This window comes from Podarcis tiliguerta (genome assembly GCF_965153285.1).
Source record: "Podarcis tiliguerta genome assembly, chromosome: 3".
Classification (NCBI taxonomy): domain Eukaryota; kingdom Metazoa; phylum Chordata; class Lepidosauria; order Squamata; family Lacertidae; genus Podarcis; species Podarcis tiliguerta.
Genome location: NC_139536.1, coordinates 112,991,338 through 113,017,622, shown reverse-complemented (window position 1 = coordinate 113,017,622; position 26,285 = coordinate 112,991,338). Strand labels below are relative to the sequence as shown.

The 26,285-nt window shown below is 40.4% G+C and overlaps 1 protein-coding gene across 4 annotated transcripts in view; it reads left to right on the top strand.

Annotated features, from left to right (window-relative positions):
- MEIS1 (Meis homeobox 1) overlaps positions 1 to 26,285 on the top strand; it is a 150,320-nt gene that overhangs the window by 32,346 nt on the left and 91,689 nt on the right. For all 4 annotated transcript variants that reach the window (XM_083435398.1, XM_083435395.1, XM_083435396.1 and 1 more), the window contains one exon: positions 8,647 to 8,758. In XM_083435398.1, the coding sequence (XP_083291524.1) occupies positions 8,647 to 8,758 (112 nt within the window). The remainder of the gene's footprint in view (positions 1 to 8,646; positions 8,759 to 26,285) is intronic.

The window sequence follows — 26,285 nt, the reverse complement described above, 5'->3', positions numbered from 1 at the left end:
TATGGTGTAAGCAAATGTAAGGTTATAAAGATTGGGATGAAACAACCCCCACCCCCCAAGCTTCACATATAGGTTATTGGAATCTGAACTGGCAGTGACAGGCCAGGAAAGAAATATTGAGCTTATGGTGGATAGTGAGGGGGGAATGTCCACCCAGTGTGTTGATGCAATGATAGGGGTCATAAAAGGAGGTATTTTAAGATAAAACTGCACTGTCATAAAGACTTTATACTAATATATGAAGTGAGCGCACTTGGACCACTGGTTGCCACACCTTATAAAGGATATTGTAGAGCTGGCATAAATAAAGATAACATTAACCTTAAAATCTCCAGTGTATCAAAATTTCAAAGAGAGTGAATAGTTGGTGGACTAAGTACTGTAATAAAAGTACAACGACACGGCTGCAAATGGAGATCCGGGGAAAGGAATAGATGATGTATACAACATAGCAAAACGTGGTGATCCTATATAGACTTAGGGAGATTAAAATTAATGGTAAGAGAAGTATGTCTGGGAATAACAGGCAATCACGAAAGATCAGATACATTTGATGCCTGTTAGACAAATATTCAGCTGGTTATTTCTTTGTAGTTGGTTAAATTCAACCCTCCGAATTGTTCTCTGACCCACCACTCTTTCTGTGGGTATAGCTCCCATTCTTTTCTACCCACGTTCCTCATACACATGCCATCTTCTATCTGACTTCTATTTTCTTAATTGCCTTGCCAACTGACTCTCTCCCCCCCCATTACCTTTCTCGACTCTAGGATCTATTCAACTTTAAAGCCTTGCTTCTTTCCTAACATCCCTTCTTTCTTGCTAGTAATGCTCAGACCCTCCTACTCCTGTGGGATGTTTTCATCCAGGCATGCTGAGCATTCCCCTTTCAGGGCAGGTACATTGATAGTCCATGAATGTCCTTTCCCCCTTCCTGCTTTGTTTGAACATTCCATGAAATCTCTGCAGCTCAGCCAGTGGCTGGCTGGGTAGTTTGCCTGCAGCAGGAAACAGCCAATTTTTAGTCCACTAGTGCGAAGGAGTGTGGAATTTCTACCTACACTGCTGTCACTTACATATTGTATTCTCTTTCCACTGTGTTCTGTTGGGAAAGGGGATAGGATTAAAACAGTTGTTTGCTTGGTGTGGGATTCCTATGAAAATTCAAATGAGTGCAACACATCTGTGTCATATATCAGTATTCCTATATGTCTAACAAAAGAATGGGAGTTTTGTTCCTTCAGTGATTTACTGCTCCCCCAACAAAGGAAGGGGAGGGGGACAACTTCTCCTTATCCAAGCCCTTTCACACATTTAGCTGTCAGCCTGAATGTGAGCTGGCAAGAAGTTGGTGCTATCCTTTGACATTAACAACATGCATTTTCTTGCCAAACTGCTACAGCATTAGGACAGTATGGGTGCCACATTTCTTAACGAAAGGGTGAAGCGAGGAGAGAGTGGATGTACCATACTGCATTGTAGTAAAATTGTTACAGAAAGAAGCCCTTACTTCTTTCTGTAACAATTAGGGCTCCTGACATGAAGGTGTCATGTTGAAAGCGAGGGATCCCTTGAAAAACACCCTCAGCCTCCACAACTCTGGTTGTCCATCTGACCTTGTCTTGCCTTGTATCTTTGAATTGTTCTTTTTGTGTGGCAACAGTCACACTCTTACTTAGTTGCAGATGTGCCTCTGAGGCGGATCTCATTTGGAGAGCTGTCATTCATTTTAGTCTCACTTACTTTCATTCCACACTGGGTTTTGTTTGCTCAGTGCTTCTATATTGTTGAAAATTGGTTGTGTCGATAATAAACATTATGTGACTGCAATTTTATAGAGAGAGACTTTTACACAAGAAGGAAAGAAGTTCATGACATTTCAAGTTTCTGCTGTACATAATTTTTGAATGACCTTATTTTTATGTTCTCTATTTTGGGGTTGTTTGGAGCTTGTTAAATGGCCACCCTGGCCGGTTTTGTTGGCACGTATCGGTTGTTTGCTGCTGTTTTTGTGGTTCAGAACTTTTGAGACCTGTGGCTGTGAGGAGCCAGAAACAAAAGAGTTATTCCTAGACTATTGTGTGAGCTGTGTGTTTAGCCCTGGCTGATCTATCAAGGAGATGTGAACTGCTGGCAGATTTGACCAAGTATCTGTTTCAAATGGTTGATACAAATGAAAATTCTATACTAATTCCTCCACATGTGATGACATTATTAGTGAGGTCTCCAGATTTTGAAAGGTAATATATTATAATTTGACACAAACTCTTCAGTGCTGTAGCAGTAATAGTATTTTTACATTCTTACTGCAGTAGAGGACAATTCCTATGCTTTGAATGGGTGTAATAGTCTGTGGCATTAAGTTTTCATATGCTGTTTGTGATTCTGTTTCCCTAAACATAGATACCGTTAGTCCAAGTAGTTGCCTTTTCATGTGATAGTGTGTTAGAAGACAACTGACAGAGTCATCAGTATATTGTGCCATCCTTGACTGACAAGAGTGTAGTAGAGTGGTAAAAAGACTCGCCTACCAATTAGAAATTACATAGTTTGAATCTTGCCTTGACCATGAATTCATAAGATGGCTTAATCAAGCCACTTCTTAACCTTCGCTCCCCACCCTTCTCTCTCTCTCCCCATGACTGATATCTTTTACAGGGTGGCTGCACAGTAGAAAGAGCAGTAGAAATGATACCTGTGAACAGCTAATTGCAAAAATAAGATAAAGTTAGTATTCAACGAAATAGCAATACTTTACATGATGAAATTATATTAGCATTTGATGCTAACTAAGAGGCCCCTTTGATACAGTTTTACACAAGGATGGGGGATAGGTGGAGTGGGGGCAGTGTCAGTATAATGTGAAATTATGAAACAGTTGGATTTTTTTATTTTATTTTTGTATTTAGTAGCTCTACAGATAGACTCAACAGAGGGGGTAGAATCATTCTTAAACATTCATAACAATGTATAGGCCAATAATGGAAGCTGTTGCTATGCCAGTGTTGTGAACAAATCCTGGATGTTGCATTAGTGCAGCAGTGTGTGTTGGGAACAATCATGATGGTCAGATGTGACATAGTAAGAGCACATTAAGCCATTATGTGGTGCAGAAATGGTCTGTGATGGGGCATTTTGAGGCTAGGGACAGGAATGTGTTCTCTTAAAAGTCCTTTGAGTCTTCGCAGGATCTGCTTCATGAGTGCAGCTCTCCATATCTGATGTATTGTGTGTGATAACTTTTTATTATGGAGTTGCATGGGCTTGTCTGTTCTCTAAACACAAAATGTCTGTATCTACATTAGCACAAGAGTGCACTGTTGGCACCAATGGAGAAATACATGTTCAGGAAGTTGGCACCCACAGACCTGCTGTGGAATAATATAGGACACATAAGGAAACTAAGGCACAGACATTACATTATCTGAATTGTGTCAGGCCTGGTTGATCAAATCAGGTGAAAGAAGCTGGCAATCCCTGTTCATTTGGGCAATGTCATGCCAGAAACTTGTTTGGAATTTGTAAAATATATTTTGAATATTGTGCTATTGGAAATTTTTAGGGCTGTTTTTTAGGACAAGTTTTTATAGCATATGATTTTAAAAAGCAAAACAAAAACCAGGACATATTTCTCCAAATTACTAGCTTGTTGAACTGAAATTTTTCATATATTTTAAAGAGAAAGGAAGTGAAACATGATTCTTATATTTTGCATGAAAGTATAAGGATCCATTGGCTTGAAAATGTATGGAAGGGAGGACCCAGGTAAAAGGGTAATTTTCAATAGATTCTTGTTCTCCATTTTCAAATATATTGTAAGGTATATTTACCAGTAAGGGGGGGGGGAGCTATCTTTTAATATTCCATTTCAAAATAAATAAAAGTATATTTGCAAACATTTGTATACTGTGCTGAAACACAGTAATGAGGAATCTGCTCTTATTCACCAATGTTACTTGATTCTACCTGATTCTAAGAAATAACAACCAACTACAAATCTGAGAGAAAGTTCCTAGTTTAGTTTAAGCACTGTTAAAAATAGGTACTCTTCCTTTTTTTAAAAAGCAGCACCAATGCTCACACTCCTAACTTTTAGAAGTCTATTAATTCTCAACAGGTTATAAAAATATCAGTTCAGTAGGCATTAATATTAACTATGGCCTCTGAATACGGAAATGTAAACATAAGAGATGCACAAAATTTTGATAAACTGAGGTGGAATCCAACATTTCTTGCATGAGTGACTGTATAATGTGGCAATAGCTGTGAGAAAAGAAGAGCCCAGCATCTAAGACCCAACACAATGGAAATGCAATGAATCGGAATGCCTCACAGATCATAGCGGAATCAGAATTTCCAGCAAGGAAAATCTTTTCATGGTGAATTAAGTGGTGGAGGAAGAAAAATGGTGATTGAAAAAAGGTAGGCACAGATCAGAAGCAGTGGGCTCAAGGCTCACTGCTGAAGATTTAAGAACCACAGCTAAAGCTATGCAGAATAGAATGTGGAAAATTGAATTTACTAAACAATTAAGCATTGAATTAATCTACATTCCGCACAGTAGAAAAGTGGGGGAGTAAACCGAATGGGGCTGAATAAATCAGTAGAGCTCATTAAAAGATAGTGAATATTTCAGGTCTGTTGTCACATAAAGGAGGACAGTCTGCCCACTGCTTATAGCAGGGCATATAATTCTGTAGCTCTCAGCCACCCTTTCCTTTAAGCAGAGTCATCTTCTAATCAGATTAATGAACATTTCTGCCGAGGTTATGGTGATGGTTCAATATTTTACCTTGTTATCTGTGGCTTTTCTATTAATTACAAGTCAGATCACTAGTCAACAATAGTAGTCAGGAGCAACATAAATAGCATGAATGCACCCTGGAGATGTAACTCTGAGGATCTGATGCGTCCTGGAACTCCCATGGGCTTTTTCAACCTCCCACATGCCTTGCTAGTCTTTTCTTCAATTACAGTTAATGCAATAGTTTGCCATTTTCTCTTTCTAATTATATTTTCAAGTGGGATTTGTAGCACATAGAAAAACATCCTTTTACATGTTGAGGCACCAGGGCTTTGTGCCTGGCATTGTCTGTCCCCTGGGTGCTGTACCATTCTTTCTGCAGAGCTCTGAATAAACAAGTCCCCCTTTTAAAGCTGCAGTTGTACAAACTGAAAATTTATGCATTAACTGTTTGCATTCTGAGCATGTGTTCCAGATTACCTCTTACAGCATTCTTCTGGTATGCTGCAGAAACGTGTATTTGTAGAAGAGCACTTCTTTTCACAGTTCACACATCAATCTTTGAATCACAGGATCAATTAGCACATTTTGTTTCCCGGAGTCTGCGCAATAGTAGCATTAAAATATAACGTGGCATTTTCCCATGCCTTGTGGTGCTTTAATTGCAGCAATATAGTGGTGTTGTAATCAGTAGCGTAGAACACTTGACATGTTTTTTAAAATCTGTTAGAATAGCTTAATAGTGCTTTTGTTTTAATTTTTTACTCTTAAACCTAATCCTCATTTTATGTTATGAGTGTGCAAATTTCATTATTCAAGAGTCATGGTTGGAGGGCAGCCAAACTTGACGTGATGGGAGGCAGTCATATTTACTTTTGTCTTTTCATTTATATCTAAAATGGGAACAGAACACATGCATATAATTGTAGATTTGGAAGGGACCCCAAGGGCTATCTAGTTCAAGTGCAAGTGGCCCATATGGGGATTGAACCCGCGACATTGGTGTTTTGAGCACTGTGCTCCAACCAGCTCAGCTAACTGGCATATACAACACACACACAATCCCCATATAGGCCACCTGCATATTCCTGCATTGCAGGGGGTTAGACCAGGCATAGGCAAACTCGGCCCTCCAGATGTTTTAGGACTACAACGCCCATCATCCCTGACCACTGGTTCTGTTAGCTAGGGATGATGGGAGTTGTAGTCCCAAAAACATCTGGAGAGCTGAGTTTGCCTGTGCCTGGGGTCCCTTCCAACTCTACAATTCTCTGTGTGTGTCTCGTGTGTGTGTGTGTGTGTGTGTGTGTGTGTAGACAGGGCTTTTTTCAGCTGCAATTCACTGGAGCTCTGCAGTGGCATCTCTCAGGTGGGCCATCATTGCCACTCTCAGGTGAACATGGGAGAACTTCATGGTGAGCTCCCATACCTCTTTTTCTAGAAAAATAGCTCTGTGTGTGTATGTATCACAAGGAAAGGGGGTTGTGCTCTCAACCTTATTTCCCATGCTGAACTCAAAGCACTTTTTTCCTTACCTTGTTCGCTTTCGATTTCAGAGCTGGACTGGGATAAAAATGGCCACAGTGTTGTAGTATTTAGAGAGCAGGAGAGGATTCAGCTTCCTTACCTGGGTACCTATCATGGTATTAAATATATATACCCTGACCTTGAAAATAAACACAAGTGAATGCCTTGTCCCATCTAGCTTGACTCTTAAGATTCTGTTGGACTTCATCAGATTAGCATATTCTGAATTATAACACTTTAATTAATGGTGCATTAATTCATATCAGCAGGTGCTTTTGATCTTAATTTTCAGACCTTTGCTGAAGAATTTTCTTTGCCATCAGGCTTATGCAGACAATTAAGAAAAATATTTTTGGTAATAGTCAGCTGGTGACCTGTTTTAATCTACGATGTGCTCTTATTGTATTTTAATTGTCGTAAGCCACTTTGATTTTTTTAAATGAAAGAATATACAATTTTTTAAAAAAATAGTATTATTAAGATGATGTGTTTTGATTTGTCTCAGTTGATATTGTATTAATTCTCTGTCGGCAATACTGCAAAACAGTAAAGAACGTGCTATTATGTTGCACACACAAATTGTGTAGGCTGACCAGTGAGTCACTAAGATGTTTTTAAAAGCTTACTACTAAAAGCTAATTAAAATCATTTCTGTTGATAAAGGGAGACATGGAAGGATTGTGCCATGATTGTTTTCCTTAAAAATTTAATTTACAGCCAATTTTTCCTATCTGAATGTTACTTTCAAATGCACCCAGTGATAAGAAGCAACATCTGTTTTCTGTTGAATAGTGCAAGAGTGCTCTGCATGGGGCTGAGTGTACACTGTTCATATGAAGCCATTGTTGCTCTGATTCCTCCCCCCTTTTTGTCTTGATGCTGGGTCCATTTGCCCATATACCATGTGGCAAACAGCTGACACATATTGACTATTAGGGATCTTAGGCCTAATTATGAGTGATGTATTTAAACGTTCCCATGTTTGTCTTTTGTATGCAGTTGGAGGCTTATGTAAATTGCACTGTTGTAGACCACTCCCCATTTCCTAAGAGTAGCAGATTGTTAGGGTGGATTTTTGTTGGGGGGGGGGGAAGGGTCCTGTAAAAACTAATACTAGTCTTTCCCACAGCCCTATGGTATTTGCTGTTTTCTAAGGTTGCAAAGCATGCTTTACTTTAAAATAACAGTATATTTTGCCATATTATATATATAGAGAGAGAGAGAGAGAGAGCGTGCGCGCGCACACACTTGGGTTCAGGGAACAGACAAATTCACAAGACTATAAATGGTGCTTTTTCTGTTTTAAAAATATTCATTGCCATTCTTCAGAAACTTGCAATATTTTGTACTAGAATATGGTCTATGCCTCCCTTTAAATCCACCTCAGTTAAAAGAAAAGAACTCATCCTGAAACTCACTTACAGATGGTACCTAACACCACAGAAACTAGCACTGATACGCTCAGGAGTCTTACCTAAATGCTGGAGAGGATGCACCTCCCCAGGCACATACCTCTACATGTGGTGGGAATGTCCCAAAATCCAACTTTTCTGGACATCAGTCATACATGAAATATGCAAAATAACTAAACAAATATTAGAAGTCTCCCCAGAACTGGCCCTACTCAACATCTTCCAAGATAACACTGCCTTCTCACATTATAAAGAGCTCATAACCCACCTAGTCTCAGCAGCCAGAAGCATCATAGCCAGACACTGGAGAGACCTATCAGGAGTAAACATGGACCAATGGTATCAAATAGTATGGGAAACAGCCTTACTAGAAAAACTAACTAATAAATTGAAACTGACATGGGGACAAATAGAAGAAAATGTCTTCACCCTGATATGGTTCCCCTTTATCACATACATAGCCCAGCAATACAACAAGAATCCGCCAACAGCATATGAATCAATATGACTAACTTGACGCCAACCGCCCCCCCCCCATAAACAAATCTCACTACAGCCAACCAAAGACAACCTACCCTAGGTCGCTCTCTCACTACCAAGGAAATAGAACAAGCAACTAGAAAGAGAACCCACACAAGTGATACAAAACCCCACACATACACTAAGTAGAAAAATAGAAGCATTCCCACCCCACGCACCATCCCCACCCTCTCCATCTTTCCCCCTCTTTTCTTCCCAACCTTATATGGCATTCAACACTAATGTCTTACAACAAATGAAACTGATCTGTAGAAAACACAACCTGAAAAAAGAGACAATGCACGTATTTTTGTAAACTAAGAAATCTTTAATAATTTTTTTTTAAAAAAAGAAACTTGCAATATTTGTATTTTCTTCCTCTGTGTAATGTGCAGAACATTGCTTGTTTTGTTTTTAGTCATTTCCTTAATTCTCACCCAACAGCCTTCCTGGAACAGAGATCACGATGACACAGCGTCAACACGTTCAGGAGGTACACCGGGACCCTCCAGTGGGGGACATACATCACACAGCGGTGACAACAGCAGCGAACAAGGTAGGAATCATACTTTGAATCCTGGCTGATTTGCGGGGCATCATCGCTCCAATATGCTGGCATTAAATAAGTGCTTCATATATATAATAGATGTGAACACTGAGGCAGGGTCCTGGTGTTGACAGCATGTCTTCCTTTGGTGCGCAAGGATAAATGACCATCCTTAATTTTCCATCCAAGCAGGCCTTGAGCAGCAGGTGTCTATCTAGTGGAGCTTCTGGGTGGTGGTTCTTTCTAGTCCTACAGACTTTAAGACTAGAGAAGACCACAGTATGGTTTAAGGCCATGATCAAAGTTTATGGTTTTGGTAACAAAGGCAGTTTGGGCCTAAGCTGCATCATCTTCAAACTAGGGAACTGAACTTGGTCAATATGTTCCTTTTCATTGCCTTGCTGAGAATAGCAGTTGGCATAGTGAGGTGGAGCTGCCATCCTGGCACTGGAATGGAGCAGAGCAGAGCACTGAATGCATGGACACCCCAGCAGAGCCTATCTAGTGTTTCCACCAGTGCAGCTACACAGTCTTGACCTCAGCATTGCCCTCTATGGCTATGTAGTGGTGCTTAAGCAGTAGGTACAGTGCTGCTTCACGATGTGTTTCATTATTGTCTTCCAGTCAGGAAGTTAGTAGCCTTACAGTTCAGTCCTATACATGTCTAATCAGAAGTCCAATTGACTTCAGTGAGGTTGTCTTCCTGGTGAGAACAATAACAATAACGACAACAATTATTATTTATATGCTGCCCAGAGACGCGGGTGACACTGTGGCCTAAACCACTGAGCCTCTTGGGCTTGCCGATCGGAAGTTCGGCGGTTCGAACACACGCAACGGGGTGAGCTCCAGTTGCTCTTTCCCAGCTCCTGCCAACCTAGCAGTTCGAAAGCATACCAGTGCAAGTTGATAAATAGGTACTGCTGTGGTGGGAAGGTAAACGGCTCTGGTTTCTGTCACAGTGTCCTGTTGTGCCAGAAGCGGTTTAGTCCTGCTGGCCACATGACCCGGAAAGCTGTCTGTGGACAAATGCCAGCTCCCCTGGCCTGAAGTGAGATGAGTGCCGCACCCCATAGTTGCCTATGTCTGAACTTAACTGTCCAGGGGTCCTTTACCTATATTCTGCCCATCTGACTGGGTTACCTCAGCCACTCTGGGCAGCTTCCAGCAAATTAAAAGATCAAACACAGTATAACATCAAACATATAAAGGGCTGCGTTCAGATGTCTTCTAAAAGTCAGATAGTTTATTTCCTTGCCATCTGATGGGAGGGCGTTCCACAGGGCGGGCTTGACTCCCGGGTAGACCCTCTGCCAGAACAGAATTGCAGCCTTAGTTCTCAATTCACATCAATAGTTGATGCTCAAATTACATACTGCCAAAACTTTGGCATTGTTTTCTTTTAGAAACTACAACACAAACTAGAGTAGTATTCAGCCTTTTTAGCTCCTGTACCCCATTTTATGTCATTTTGCAGCATGGAATCCACATATTTTTTTTTAAAAAAAAAATGTATGCCCATTTTTCTACTCCTGTTTTCTCCTATTCCCCCACTTTGTGTCAACATTTCCAATTGTGTATGTGGGGGACGGGGACGGGATGGACAGACAGACCCCTAAACAAAAACCATGTTTTGCGGTGTAGCCCTGAGTGCCCCAGCTTAGCTGAGAGGGTGATTCACCACTTGTTGATCTTGGTCCACCTAGAAGACAAACTGATAGGCGACAGAGGTCCCTGTAGGAGAAGAGACAGAGCTATATTTGAGTGTTTTAGTGAGCTTAATTGAGGTGTAGTTCACAAAAAATATTAAATGTAGACTACATTTGTTCCAGTTATACTTGTATATCTGCTGCCCGTACTTCCCATATTCTGCCAATTTGCCAGAATGCCAAATTCATTTACAGTTGGTTTTTTTTTAAAACCCACAATTAATTCACTGATGGAGAAAGAGCAGGGGCTTAGTTTTCTTGCTTTGTGTGTTTGTGTATAGGATGTGTGACATCAATCAGTACTGTCTTTTTAAAAAAAGACAATGTGTGAAAAACCCTAAAAAAATTTTTTACATCAGCAAAGACCAACTGCAACAAATTTCATGTTAATTAAATGCAATTAAAATTTTAAAAGGACCCTTAATCTGAATATAAAGAGAATTCTTTTATTGAAGTAGACTCTGAACCTACAATAGGTATAAACTTTTAAAATGTAGTTTTATGATCCCGTTTCATTCAAGTGCTGTTGGACAACAAAGGAATTGTGTGTTCAAAAAAGGGAAGGGGGGAGGTTTAATAGGACTCATTAGAATTGCAAAATCCTACATTTAACTAGATTAGTTTTTAAACTAAAGTAGCGTTCTATTTTTTTGTGTGTGTCCACATGTAAGGATACAGGCTTAAATTGTGACTAACATCTTCCTATGGACTTTTAAGCATTCGAACCGCTTTATTGTTTAAATGAAAGTTGCTGACATCACCACAAGTAAAGCCTAGTAAAAAGGGGGCCTGGTATGGTAAACTCTTGAAGAGCTGAAGCAGAAACTGGCAACCTTCTGACCTCTGACTTTTACTGGAAAATGATATGCAACATAAATTTAAGGGGCCTTTTCTCTTTCAAGTATTTCTTCATATGTGTGTTGCAGTTCACAGTAGTTAAGGTGTGCTGACACTTCTGAGGTATTTCCACTAATGTTTTTTGTGGGGGTTTTGTTTGTTTGTTTTTTTACATAAATGGCTGTAAAACAACAGGCTCATCATGAATAGGAACACAAGGCTAAACCTTCCCCATTTCTATCATCAACATAAAATCCAAAGATGGCTGCTGGAGATGACTGTGATTTTTTTTTTTTGGCAGGTGGGGATGGAGATGAGAATGTGGGTTGCTTTGGGAATAAGCCTGTTCTCAGAGAACTGTTGCAGGGCATCCAAAGAGGGAAGAGATCCACCTGGAAATTTTCCTGCGTGTTTCTGCAGCTGTGTAGCACCCATTCACTTTAATGGGATTTATACCAGGGAATGCCCCAGTGCATTGTGCAGCTTGCACCAATTCATTTCCATGGAGACACTGTGACTCCTAATGAAGTAACCCCAACTCTTGGCTCATTTTTTGCTGCACCAGTTCCAGGATAGCATGGCAGAGAGGTCTGGATCAGGCCCATCACCAGTAGCTGGGCTGGCTGAGGATCCAGCAGATCCTTGGCTGGTCCAGCTCAACCCCATCTCCAGAAACACCCCATTTGCTTCCACCCACACTTTTGGGAGAGCAGCAGGGACTTCCACAACGGTGGAGGCCCCCTGATGGAAGAGCTGAGAGATGGCACATTTCTACTGCATCCAAATCCATCTAACGGGGTAAATTGAGGTCTTAGATTACCCTTTTGGGTACTTTTGAAAATTTGTGGTTTGACATTTCAGTTTCAGTTAACTGAAATATGTATGTCATTCACACGTAAAATATTGTGTGGTAATCTTGAGCAAGGTAGTAAGTTGAGATTGTTTTAATTTTCCCTAGACAAAATCCACTACTGGTTTTGCTTCTTCAGAACTGATCTTGATTTTCTCACGAAGTTCTGAGCAAGTGCTGAATTCTATTCTGAACTAGTTCTGATGATAGCAGGGCTGTAGTCAGGAAAACTGACCATCCAAAAGCAAGGATCTGGATCAGGGTAGAGGGGTACGGAGGTAGGGGCAAGTGTGGTTCTCCCCAGGACTTCTTTTAGCTGGAACTCAGTTCTGGCACCTCTCAGGTGGGCATCATTGCCATTATAAGAGAACAAGGGATGTGTTTATGGTGCTTTCTGGTTTATCTCTCTCTCCCTCTCTGTCTCTCTTTTTATAGAAAAATAGCACTGGTTCTCCCACCAACAATTGTCCTGACTGGAGTCTCTGTCCACTATTCACTAAAAATGCACACCATTCATTGCTTTTTATGATGAAAGGGAAAAGATATCATGAGGTAGACCTTGTCTATCCCTGAGATTTTGGCAGTGATACCAGAGCAGGTGTAGCTCCTTCTCACCAATTTATCCTGATGGCAACCCATTGTCTTTTTTTTTCAATTCATGCGTTCCATTGACTCTTGGAGCAAAACAGGCAAAATCCTTCCTGGAATCTGGAAGACTCTGAGGACATTTTATAGCTTTACTAGTTGCATAGGCCAGTTGTTGATCCCAAATTCCTCACTGTTCATAAAGGTAAAGGTAAAGGGACCTCTGACCATTTGGTCCAGTCGTGACTGACTCGGGTTGCGGCACTCATCTCGCTTTATTGGCCGAGGGAGCAGGCGTACAGCTTCTGGGTCATGTGGCCAGCATGACTAAGCCGCTTCTGGCTAACCAGAGCAGCGCACAGAAACGCCGTTTACCTTCCCGCAGGAGCGGTACCTATTTGTCTACTTGCACTTTGACGTGCTTTCAAACTGCTAGGTTGGCAGGAGCTGGGACCGAGCAACAGGAGCTCACCCTGTCGCGGGGATTCGAACCACCGACCTTCTGATCGGCAAGCCCTAGGTTCTGTGGTTTAACCCACAGCGCCACCCGCATCCCTTCAATGTTCATAGAACCCCTTAATTATATAAGCAGACTTGCATATAAGTTCACCTCTTTCCTGCTGTGAATACTCCTGATAGAGCAGTTATGGTAATGCCTTCTATGGCAAAGTGTATCTTGTAAAGAGTAAGCTTTAATGACTTAGTAGAGGTTAGTCTATCTTGGCAGAAGGCTTATAAAGAAGCCTTTTAGCATTAAATAGGAGTAACGCCTTTACTACAATAGGCTGTGTACACACTTGCTGGCTTAAAATGCAGCCAGGTTGTTCTTTTTTGGAGAAAAACACAGCATTTTATAAGAAATGACAGGGTAGATGCAGGATAGAGATGAATGGTGGCTAATGTTGTGTGTAGACCACTTCCCACACTAATTGTGAGAGTGCACTGGATGCAGAGTAAATGGAAGCGTGTACATATAGCCATGGTCCCCATAAGCAATTCTTTTCATAGTATTTTTCTAGTAACTGTGAATTATCACAGTACAGAGCTCATTCAGGGAGCCCGTGCTGTAACTCTACATCACAGTGTTGTGCTGTGTTTCCATCTCTGTGTTTATAATTAAGAAGACAAAATAATTAAAAGCAGGTCTAGGCTAGCTGCATGTTCATGGAGACTGAGGTAGACTTTGTGTATATAGGAAAGTAAACTTGAAGGGAGGGGAATAAAGCAGCCATGGCAACCATGGAGTGAACTGCGGTATTCTCCCTGGTCTTTTTTGTATGGGGCGGGAATTTCATTACTTGCCCAGTCTCTGTGTAGCAAGAAAGCTTTTCCTTCTTGCATGAGTTACAGTAGTTACTTTCATGCACAATGTGTGGCATTTTGCAAACCTAACATCCAATAAAATGGGTGGTTTTTTAATTATGAAAAAGTAATATGTAATAAAAAAGTAATATGTAATAATATGCTTGGATCCAGAGTAGTCTGCGTGGAACTCACACAACAGGACTTTCCCATCTCTCCACTCACTGCAGCTCCCCAAGGTCCTCTTCTGAAACTGCATGGGTTGTGGAGGGGGGAGGAAATTTACTTGGCCACAAGCATACATCTTCTGAGCAAAACATTTCCTCAAAGGACCCTTGTTTCTGTCTCAAGGGCTCCAGGGGCAGGGGGAATCTCTTTCCCTTTCAAACCTGTGGAGGGGCTTGTATTGGGCTCAGAGGATAAACTAGACAAGCTGTGTTCATCTTCTTGGCTTAAGTTGTGAGGGCACCAGTGCTTAATCCCAAGGCAACCCACTTGCCATGACTTCAGGACCAAAGCAAGGGGCAGAAAGCTCAGACAGCTGCCCTTCCATCCATCCATCCTCAAAGCCAGTACAGAGAATGGATAGCCAGCCAGTCTGCTTGAGCCTTGGGAGCAAGGGTGTGAGGTGAGCAGTGTGCTTTGGAGGCAAAGCGTGGAGGCAGTGGAGGTCACCAAAGCAAGCTCTTTGGGGCCAAGTTCCAGCTACCATCTCTCTTCCCAAGTTGGTTGCTTGCTTCCTGGCTCCAACAGAATGACTTCAACAGCTACCTCAGAGCTTTTGTCATGGGCAGGAAGTGTGTGTGTGTGTGTGTGTGGAAAGGAAGGATAGAAGGGGGCGGTGGAATCTGCTTCTCTTGAAAAACTTTTTAGGAGTCCCCACTTCTTTGTTCCCTGCTCCCTACTTTTTGAGCAAAGGTGCCAAGTGCGATTTCAGTAGGAGTGTGTGAGAAAGAGAGAGGGTGTGTGGGTGTGTGCTAATTAATGTCTTAAATTTGTTGTTGTTTAGTCATTTAGTCGTGCCCGACTCTTTGTGACCCCATGGACTAGAGCACGCCATGTCTTAAATTACTCTTATTGAAATCAGTAGATTTCATTTAATTCTGTCATGGCTTTATTTGAAAATGGAATTTGTTTTTTTTTTTAAAAAAAATATCCTGAGCCCAGACTTTCTGTGTCCAAGGCCCAGTTTTCATTGTCCTGTGATTGTGTTTCAGACAAAAGAAAAGTTGTCCTTTTAAGGTAGGAAGTGAGGTTTTCTTCTCCTGGAAACAGTATCAATACTTGCAATGTTTTCCTGCCTTTTGTAGAAGAGTTCAGGCAACCTATTGGCAAAAGGCAATTCCATTTATTATTGAAGAGAATCTCAAGGCAGTTGTTTCGAGGCTGCAAAGCTGGCTGGCAGAGCTGGATGAAGGAGCGGGGGAAGGGCCACATTATGTTCCAGATGACTGAGCAACGATTTATACACCAGCTCGCCTTTTTACATGAAGAAGAAAAGTAATAACAGCGCAGACCCAGCCATTGGAAGGAGTCAGATGCCTGATGACTAATGGGATAGGTAGGAAGGAGCTCTCTGATTGGATGTCTTAATGAGCAGATTTCGCACAGAGTTTGGGCTGCAGTTCCCCTTGACCTTTACCCTTTATTGACCGAACTGACACTTCATTTTTCACATACTTCCAATTATGGCTCAGCTTAAGTGTTGCCCTCCCTCCTTTATTTCTTTCCTATGGACAACTTGAGAGTGGTTGAGGCCACAGAAGATATTTTAATTTGAGAAACTACCGTAGCAGTTCAGTTTTTTAAGATGTAATCTGAAACTGCGGTCATTTTGCAGTTTTCCCTAAAGAACATAACAGGTTTCTTTTTGTTTAGCTAATCTATATAGACCCCCCCCCCAAGAAAATAATGCAGATGTTTGCTTCAGACTGAAATATTAAGATTTTAAAACTTGCATTTAAACACACTTTCCCCTCTCTTTCTCCCCCAAAATGATGCTTTGTAGATCCAAGTAGTTTGAATGATGTGTATTTGTTCACACTGTGCTATTTCTCAAGAGACCTTTGTAGTGTGATGCCCTAAAATGTCTTTAACACTCTTCAGAGACTAGAGAAAAGCAAGACATAGTTGTGGATACAGTTCTCAAGTCCTTAGACTACATGGAAGCATCATTGTTGTTCTGGCAATATTTAATGTGTAAATGGAAATTAAAAGGGTGATCCTTTTTAAGAGATGGCTGAAAATGATGGCATTTGAGTGTTTCCAAGAATAGTGTGGGAAGGATTTCTTTACTATAAGCTGTTAGGGAATATTCCATAGCTTGGCGGATCATACATAAAGGGCAGTTTTGAAGTAGTGTCTGTGTCTATGTGATTTTCTTTTCCGGCCGGTTCAAGTTTGAATTGACATTTCCGCAATAATTGTAGTTAATGCAAATAAGCGCATTTTAAAAATAAAAACCAGAGCTACAATAGTTTCAGCACCTGCACGAATCACTTAATTCTGGAGGTCACCTAGTGAAGTCCATCTGCATAATAATCAGGCGTACTATTTATTTGATGAAATTATTGCTTGGAAATACTTGGAAATATATAACCAAATACTTACATCCAAACAGAGGTCCTTAGAAAATAGAAGTATTTATTTCAAAATGTATGAAGTGTTACCTACTTTATTATGTAGCCCTCTGGCACCGTAATAGCATGGCATATTTTTACTATAATATGGTAATAAAAAGATATGTAAAAGGCAGACAAAGGTACTGTCTTTTCAGTAAGGTGACCCCTGTTACCAAGTAACTGCTTTACTTATGAGCTTATTAAAAACTCAAAAAATGAGCTTTTCATACTTCATAGGCATTGATGTGAAAATGAGCTGTCCTGTGAGTAGTTTTCTTGATCATTTTTAGAACAATTGATTAGCCAAAGAGCTTCTGTCATTAGTTGACATTGACTGATAGCAATTTGTCACAAGCTCCGAAGGTCAGCCAGAGAGTGGAAGCTTCAGCTTGTCTTTGATTGACCTTTACTGATGCCATTATCATACGACTGGCTTGGCTAGATGTGACCCTCAATTGAAATAGACAGAGCATCAGTCAGCAGTGGGTTGTTCTCTTTTCTGATTATTTATATATTGTGTATCTTCAGCTGCATCTAAGAGCCTTATTTTATGTTTTAAATATATTAATAGATTTGAGTACTGTCTCTAAAACTGCATATTCTTCTAAATATCCAGCTACTATTTTGCTTTAAACTACCTTGTAGCTGGTATAGCAGTTTATTGATATGTGTGCTGGAGTACTTTTTGGCAAAAGTTTGAAAAGTTTGAGGTGATTTATAATCTTACCTGTATTCTCGTGTTTTATTTACCCAAGGATTAACCCCCCCCCCCAAAAAAAATGTTTTAGGAATGTGTGTAATAATAGAGCAGTTGAAGATTATGTTCTTAATCACATTTTCCTTAATGTACATTACTTTCATCAGCAGTTACATTTCTCTGTGTAGTTGCATGTCTTGCACTGTATTGTGTAAATATTATCTTCATTTTTGTATGTTTAGCATAACAGCAAGAATTAAAATTGTTTGTTTGTTCGTGTATATGGTTATTATTCAGACCCAGAATTGAAATGATTTTCTAGAGTTCCAAAATGACTCTTTCACTTTTCAGAATCTGTACAGCAACACTAAACACTTGCTAGCTTTGTTCTTTTCTCTTCAGTTGTGGGCAGTATAGCTGTAAACTAATTAGCCTCCCCTTTCTCCCACTGCCCTTTTATGGCCTATCTGGATTCCTAAATGTAGCTAATAACTTGTTTTTCAGGTCCATCCTTATAGATTCCAAAATCATTACACAATTTTACCAAGATTAGAAAGCCTCACCCTCAGTGGAGAATTAAATACAAATTGAGGTAGAGTCTTTATGCCTAAAGAAAAAGCTGGGAGAGGGGCATTGGCAATGGGCTTAATTTCCATGGTGGTTACATGCATTTAACATAGAATTGTAGAGTGGGAAGGGACCCTGAAGGCCATCTGGTCCAACCCCTGAAATGCAGGAATCTCATTACCTGAGTTCTTATATAATTCCTCTCTTGATTGGAGTCACATTCAAAGATCATTTGCTCCAAAAGTTAAAAAATCTCAACAATGTACATACAGTTGAAATCAGTGAAATATTTATTTAAGGAAATTAGTTTAGCAGCAGGTTGCAAATTGCTGTAAGGTCGTGGAGTGGGGAAAAACATCACATGGAAGCTAGCTTCAGTGCAGCAAAATATTTAGTTGTGTTCGGTCCTGAACCCAATTATTACGGGTAATTAGAGGAACAGCTCACTAGAGAAAATGGTCAAAATCTTATCACCAGATTAGGGCATTTGGTTGGTCCCAGCCATTCCTTATTAGCAAGAGTAAGTTGGTCATTAATTTGTTGTCTGCATTGACAATGGTACAAGTGGTACTGTAGATAATTTTGTAAGATTAGTCCAGTATTGTTGAAGCATTTTATGTTATACATCTTTGATCATGTATTCCAAGGTTTTTCTGCTGATGGAAGATTTGCATGCTTTCTTCTGCCACATCACTATATAAGGATAAGCAGTAGGTGGCCTTGCTGTTGCAAAGAAAGAGAAGAAGAGTAAGACCCATATGTAGGAAAGCTTCATTCTTATGGAGACAAGGATTGGCTAGGTTGTAAAAATAGCTGCTTTGATAGAGAAACTCCAATCAACAGAGGAAAGCTTAGACTGCAGCGCATAACAGAGTACTGGGGTTCGTGGCCTTACAAAATTGGATAATGTGGAGCAAGGAAAAAAGGCCACATGTTCTGATGTTGATATTAGAGTTTTATAAGAATGGCCCTTGGACTCTGTTTCATATCTACATAGCACAAACTGCCAGAAATGCTTTTGAATTAAGACAAATGGCATTCCACTTTTGCTTAGGCCAGAAATTGAAGTTTTGGTGTTGCTTTGTGGAAGGAATGTTTTCAGGATTATGTGCGCCTAAAGAGCTTAGATATAACCTGCTCTCTGAATCAGAGTGTAGGACTAGCACTGGAATTGGGTTCATATCCCTAGATAGAGATGGAGGTCACTGGGTTGGTTACCTTGGGCCAGTCACTCGGGTCAGTGTAGGTAAAAGGTAGGTGTAGTGCTTTTTCTTGGGGGGCACTCAAGGTTGTGCAGTACTGGCACCTCTTTTGTTGTTAAAAAAGTGTGAGACTTACTGTAACAACTTCATGGTGAGTACTGGCACCTATTTTTCTAGGGAAAAAGCACTGGGTATGTGTGTGTTTGTGAACTACGCACACTACCTCAATTTCTTTGGAACAGTGGTAGGATTTAACTGCAGTAAATACATAATTCTGGAGGATTAAGGACCAGGCTTCTTCTATCTTGGTCCCTTTCTGGTGGAATTCCCATGACTACCAAACAGTGTGTGTGTCTCCAATTATAAAGGCCTTTCAAAAACTGGTTCAAACTGTTGTTTTTTTATGTCTCCAGTTTGCCAACATCTACTGCGATTTTTAAAAACGTTGTTTTTTTCTATTTTGCACAGTTTTACATCAGTGGCTTTTGGCCAGCTAGAAATTAGTTTTAACTCCAGAAGGCAAGTATTCTAATTAAATGAATTGCCGTATTTCCTCTTGTATGCAATCACAATTTGAATAAGTAGCAAAACTAACTGAACTAACTTGAATACACTGCTGATGTGGGATGTGTAGACAAGTTGGCTAGTGTGGGACCAGGATGCATTTCTAGTACTTAAAAAACCCCAAAGCATTTGGAAGAAGAGGACACCAGAGGCTTGTGTACCATAAGCAGAGTAATCAGAGACTTTCCCAGTTAGAAGGAAATTAAAACTCAGGGCCCAGACATATCCTTAGAAAACTTGCTTTTCACGGAAGGAGAATATAGCCTACCGTACACCTCCTAATTTGATGCTAACTTTCATTTTAACATGCAGTTTTATTATTCAGGCTGTAATCCTGTACCCAGCCACTCATGCATAAATCCCACTGAAGTCAGTAGGACAGTCGAGTAACTGATAGCAGATTGCAACATAAATCTTTAACCCTCATTTGTAGGCAGCTTTTTGACATGCCATTTTGATCAAAGTTTATTTTTGAAAAATGATGCTACTTGTACTAAAGTGATTAAAATTATCAAGAGAGCCAGCGTGTTATAGTGGTCAGAGAGTACTGGGCTCGTGCTGGGTAAAATAATAATAATAATTATAATAATAATAATTATAATAATAATTATAATAATAATAAATTATTTATATCCTGCCCTCCCCAGCCGAAGTCGGGCTCAGGGCGGCTAACAACAATAAAACAGTACAAGTACAGCACAAAGAACACTCTAAAATCATTCATTATAAATTAATTAATTCAAGCCACTGGCAACCATTGGGCCAGAGCTCCGCGAAGATTGCCGAGGGAGGGAGTCAGGCTGTGCCCTGGCCAAAGGCCTGGTGGAACTGTTCTGTCTTGCAGGCCCTGCGGAAAGATGTCAAGTCCCGCAGGGCCCTGGTCTCTTGTGACAGAGTGTTCCACCAGATCGGAGCCACGGCTGAAAAAGCCCTGGCTCTAGTTGAGGCCAGCCTAACTTCTCTGTGGCCTGGGACCTTCAGGATGTTTTTATTTGAAGACCGTAAGTTTCTCTGTGGGGCATACCATATTCAAGTCCTCTTTGAGCCACAAACCTCACTGAGCAACCTTGGACTCAGTCACTATTTCTCAGCCTAACTGGAGATAAAATGGAGGTCAGGAGAACCTTTTATGTCTCATTGAAAGAATGGTGAGATAAAATGTAATAAACAAATAAGTGCAATTTTGGAATAACAATCAATAATTGTTATACGTGCTATAGTTATACAGGGTTGTAATTATCTATTTCTTCCATCCCCCATTAGTAAAAGAGAAAAAGAAAAAACACCCTATGATTTGCCACTAACTCTCCAATTTGAAGTGTCCCCCAAACCTAGAAACTGGGTGTACTCCCATTTCCTCTTTTGTGTGCGTGGGAGGATTTTTATTTTTTTTTACACAGTAATTATAGGCTGGATTTGTTGGCCAGAAACCTGAGAACAGGCACAACTTGTCTTTTCTCACCTCCATTATCCCAGTGGTGGGAATGGTTTGATAATACTCATTCCGATTTGACAGGTGATTTCTCCTATAAATGAATGTGTTTAAATCATAATAGTTGGAACAGAATTGTTTGATTACTTGGCAGCAGCTTCTTTCTCTGTGATAGCTTTTGGATCACCTGTTTGCTGAGAGCATTTGACAGTCTTTATGTTTATTACCCAATTGAATGTCAGTAGCAATTGCAGCTAAAGATAAACAAAAATGCAAGTACTTGTTGACCTTGACTCCCCCCACTCCACACACACACACACACACACACACAGTATTGGACTTGATGACTCTATTGCTCTTTTGCTGATAAGAGCTATAAATGATAGTTTTAAAGGAAATGTTTTATTCCCAGAGGAAAATACCACATTGCTGTGGGAAACAGCATATGGTTGGTGTCCTATGATTTACATAGTTCACTTTCATTTAGGCTGTGGGAAAAGAAAGGACTTCCCTTTTTATGACTTCCGTATCTCTGCAAACATGCATTCCTGTCCTGTTTGCAAAGTTTCTCTGGAAGATTATATGCAATACATAAATAAAATTGGGAGGACGGCTTTATGTTTTATTATATGCTGTAAGTAAAGTATTTTCCAGGCTTCCTCATTTCAGATTTGTTTCAATAGCAGGTGCACAGATAAATGCTTTCGTTTATAATGAGAAAATACAATGTGTTTAAAACATGAGAGATAATCTTTGAGCAGCAGGTACAGTGGTACCTCGGGTTAAGTACTTAATTCGTTCCAGAGGTCCGTTCTTAACCTGAAGCACCACTTTAGCTAATGGGGCCTCCTGCTGCCGCCAGAGCATGATTTCTGTTCTCATCCTGAAGCAAAGTTCTTAACCCGAGGTAATATTTCTGGGTTAGCGGAGTCTGTAACCTGAAGCATATGTAGCCCAAGGTACCACTCTATTCCTAAACTGGTTCCTCTTTGCTTGGTGGCCTGGACTTCAGCTAGTGCTTGCTTGAATGCATGCAAGCCCCTGGTCCTGGGAATGCAATTAACAGTGCAGTTGACTCTTCTCAGCCACTGGAGCTGGCAAAGTGGGGGAGCACTTGCAGAAGTCACTTTTTAGTGAGGAGGGGGCTTGAGGGCAGGAGGCAGTGAGTAAATGGGAGGACTTGCTAGTACTTTTGGAAGGGAGGAGCAGGGGCAGATGGATCCACAAGTCTTTTCCTGAATCCTGTAAAGGCTGCACTGCTTGCAGGACAAAGGATATTTTGGCATCTGTTATCATTTGGATAGCATCCTTGTCTTTTCCAGGGCATATCTTTGTGAGTTGCTGTGTCTGGTAAGGCAGCAGTGTAGAACCTCTGGGTCATGAACCTAAGTAGGCCTGGCAGGTTTGCCCATTTGACTTACAAGACAGTTGCAGCCAAGCCATGCCTGTCTGCTGCCTTCTGGAAGGTCAGCACTAGGTTTATTGTTTACTATGATAATATATATTCTGTTTTTCTACAGAAAACTGTAGAAAATGAGTACTAGGCAACTTGCCAGTGTTTGATTTGTCTTTTTATGGGATTAAAGAATATTGTTCTTGTGGCATTTCTCTTGGCTAACTTTTGAAAATGGCATTTGACTGAGATGCTGGGATAATAGGAATGCAATAACCTCTTTGGATGCTCAGGTTATCTTCATTCTACACAGCTTTTATTTACTCTTGATTTATTAAAACACTTACATTCCGCCTTTCCATTTAAATGTGAAACACACAAGGTGACACCCTTTTGACTTCATGACAAATATATTAATTTTGTCAGTCCTGCACAATTTAGTTTCCCAGCACTTCAGTTCCATATATCATTGCAGTAGTAAGAGACAAGAGCATTGGCCATGAAGCAAACGTTAAAAGGGGGGAGGGGCTGCTATTTGAAGCAACAGGGCATTTAAGGCAAAGATCACATCAGAGGATCATAGTGTCCACATGTTGTTCATCTACCTTTCTTTTATTTGCCTTTCTCTTCTTACGATGAGAAGGTGAGCCTTGATGATATTAACATACTGTATTTTTTGCTCTATAAGACTCACTTTTTCCCTCCTAAAAAGTAAGGGGAAATGTGTGTGCGTCTTATGGAGTGAATGCAGGCTGTGCAGCTATCCCAGAAGCCAGAACAGCAAGAGGGATTGCTGCTTTCACTGCACAGCGATCCTTCTTGCTGTTCTGGCTTCTGAGATTCAGAATAATTTTTTTCTTGTTTTCCTCCTCCAAAAACTAGGTGCGTCTTGTGGTCTGGTGCGTCTTATAGAGCGAAAAATACGGTACCCTGGGCCCAGAAACTAATACAGCCCAAAAATCCAATTAAGCAGTTTATTTAAAAGGAATATAGAGAATGGACTAGGGAAGAAATGAACAAGAATGCATGATCTAAACAAAAATTAAACATTGCACCAGTGCTGAACATACAATACGCACACAAATATAGCAAATTGCTTTCAGTGGTCACCTTTAGTATTGGTAGTTTCTAAAGTTGGTTGCAGGATGGGGAATCAAGGGGATGAGGAAGTGTTCGTTCTTGACCCAGGTGGGCTCTGACTAGAAGGGGGCTCTTATGCAACCATTCACAACAGGGAATACTTAGGGAAAGGGTGCTTAACACCTTCTGGAAAGTTGGGAGGTGGACTGTCCGGGTATTGACCATTGCCAGAATTGTCAAGATTTGCCTCCCTTTCCTGTGAGATGACAAGCTTGTATATTGGAGAGCAGATGTGAGCTCTCTGCTTGGATATGATAGAATATAGAGACACCAGGCTATCAGGAAAGTGAGAGGCTGGGGTAAGAGAACTCATGCGGAAGCAAATATTGTCATTTTGCAAGCATGGCTAAAAATGTCCCATGGTTTACAGATGGGAAAAAAGGACTTCTGAAGAGGATGTGTCCTAGCTAAGACTGGAAAGGATGAACGTACCAAAGAGCCTCTCTGCAGTCTCTCCCCAGTGCACACACCCTCGACTGCTCCTAAAGCTCTCTGTGTACTTGGCTTTTATTCGTCTTGTTTCTGATATTCTCTCCACATTTTCTTGGCAGCATGTGATCATTAGGATTTTGTATCCCAGAGTGCTGCACCATACTCCTTCCTCAATGGCAATTTCCTCCTGAGGCCTCATGGGAGCTCTGGAGATCCCAACTTCTCTCCCTCCAAATAAAATAAAATAGGGAAAGGAAAGGAAAGGAAAGAAATAATCTAAGCAACATAGTTTGAAGTTACTAAACTATTGTGAATTGCTCATGTCATTTAGAGTTAATCCTAATCCTAGCACTGTGGTGCTTGGAGGTGCAGAAACCAGTAGCAAAACCAAGGGTTTGGGGTTTGTAGCAAAACTATAGTTGCTCAGGTCAAATGACAAGATAAGAGTTGTGAGTGAAGTTAGAACTATACTAAGCATTTTTTAATGGCCTAAATATTGTTGCAAAACAATTGTGCTAATTTTAGCTTAGAAAGAGGATGAATATAAAATTGCTAGTTTGCCATATGTTCCCTTGCTGATAATATTCAAGTATAAAATATTCTACATAGTTTTGCTGTTCCAAATAACAGAAGACCGGGAAAGAGTTAAATTTCTATTCTGGCAGTATATGAAATAATGAAGTAAAAGAAATTTCAAAAACTGGTAGTTAAAATCGGCTAAATTTTATTTGGATTTCATTGACATCCATGGGAACCGACAACTTGTGGCCCAATTCTCTCTCTTGGTTGTATGTAAATATTAAAATCAATTTGAATAAAAATTCATCTCTTCCAGGGAGACTAAACAATTTTAGAATTGTGTGCAATATTCCCCTTCTGCAAGCCAGCTCTAAAATTGCATATTGATGTAGCAGAGTTTTGAAGGATAGACTTTTGCGTTTGGAATTCTTAAGGTATGTTTTTAAAAACAGGAAAAAAACACACATGCCTTTCTACACTGCCACCGGACTTGGGTTTTTACTCCAGGGAGCGTTTGTGTATTTGTCACTGATACCACTTCACAGTGAAGGGAATGATGGATCTTCCCAATGTGGGCAGAGTGTTTGTAGATGGAACAAGCTGTGTTGCAGGCTTTGGAGAGCCGAGTGGAAGCTTTGTGTTAACAACTGGCGAAAAGCTTGACCGTTAAGTGACCTAGGTCAAACAAACCCCCAACTGAAGAGTCCTGCTTTGACATGGATACCTGCTTGGTAGGGGCAGCTGAGATAAAAGCAGGGAAGGAAGACAAAGTAAGCACTGTTGATCTTGCGATTATATTAAAATTAGCAAATGGCATGACTGCTACTAACAGGACAGTAATGTGCATGCAACAGTGCATCTATACAATATCACTTGCCCAAGTTTTGCTCAAAAGCATCATGTTGGTTTTAGCTACTGATGCAGAGACAGTATTCTAAGATGGTTTGTTGCTTAATAGTGTAATGTGATACCACTGGCAGCTTAGAAAGAGAGGTGAATAAACAGCCTAAAAGCTTCACTGATGAAAGCACTTGATAAAATAGTTTGATAGAATAAAAGATCTGGCAACAAGAGGTGACAAGCCTTCTATCGACTCCTTTCACAACTTTTTTTGTGGTTTTATGAACAAATGCATTTAGGAGAAATAAGAGCAAAATGACATGGTTGGTTCATATCACAGTAGCGCACATGCTCTTGCAAGTTAAGTTTGGCAGGAAGCTCATTATGTCTATTCCTAAACAACTTCTATTACATTTTTATCTCTCCAGTTCACTGCTTGCCACAGAAAGCCTAAACCTCAACTTTCCATGTTAAAAGTTTCCTGTTTCTGGATGCTAAATTTAGTTTAGCACCCACTTCCCAACACCAACCCCTGGTTATCTACCAAGAAGTTATTTTAAAAAGTTAAAGAAAAATACAATTATTCCCTTGCTTTGTATGGGGGAACGCTTTCTTATTCTCAAGTTGACTAGCTTTCGTTTATTCAAGCTCAGGCACTGTTTAATTTGGAAGTAAAATATAAGTCTGGTTTTGTTCTTTTATGATTCTGATGTTTTTGTGATTGAAGTCTTGTAAATGCATGTTTTCAATGTACAGTGTCTCATTGTATGTGAGTTACAGGTTTACTTAAGTGCACAGCCGTACACATAGACACATGCTGCTTGTACATAAATAATGCACCATATT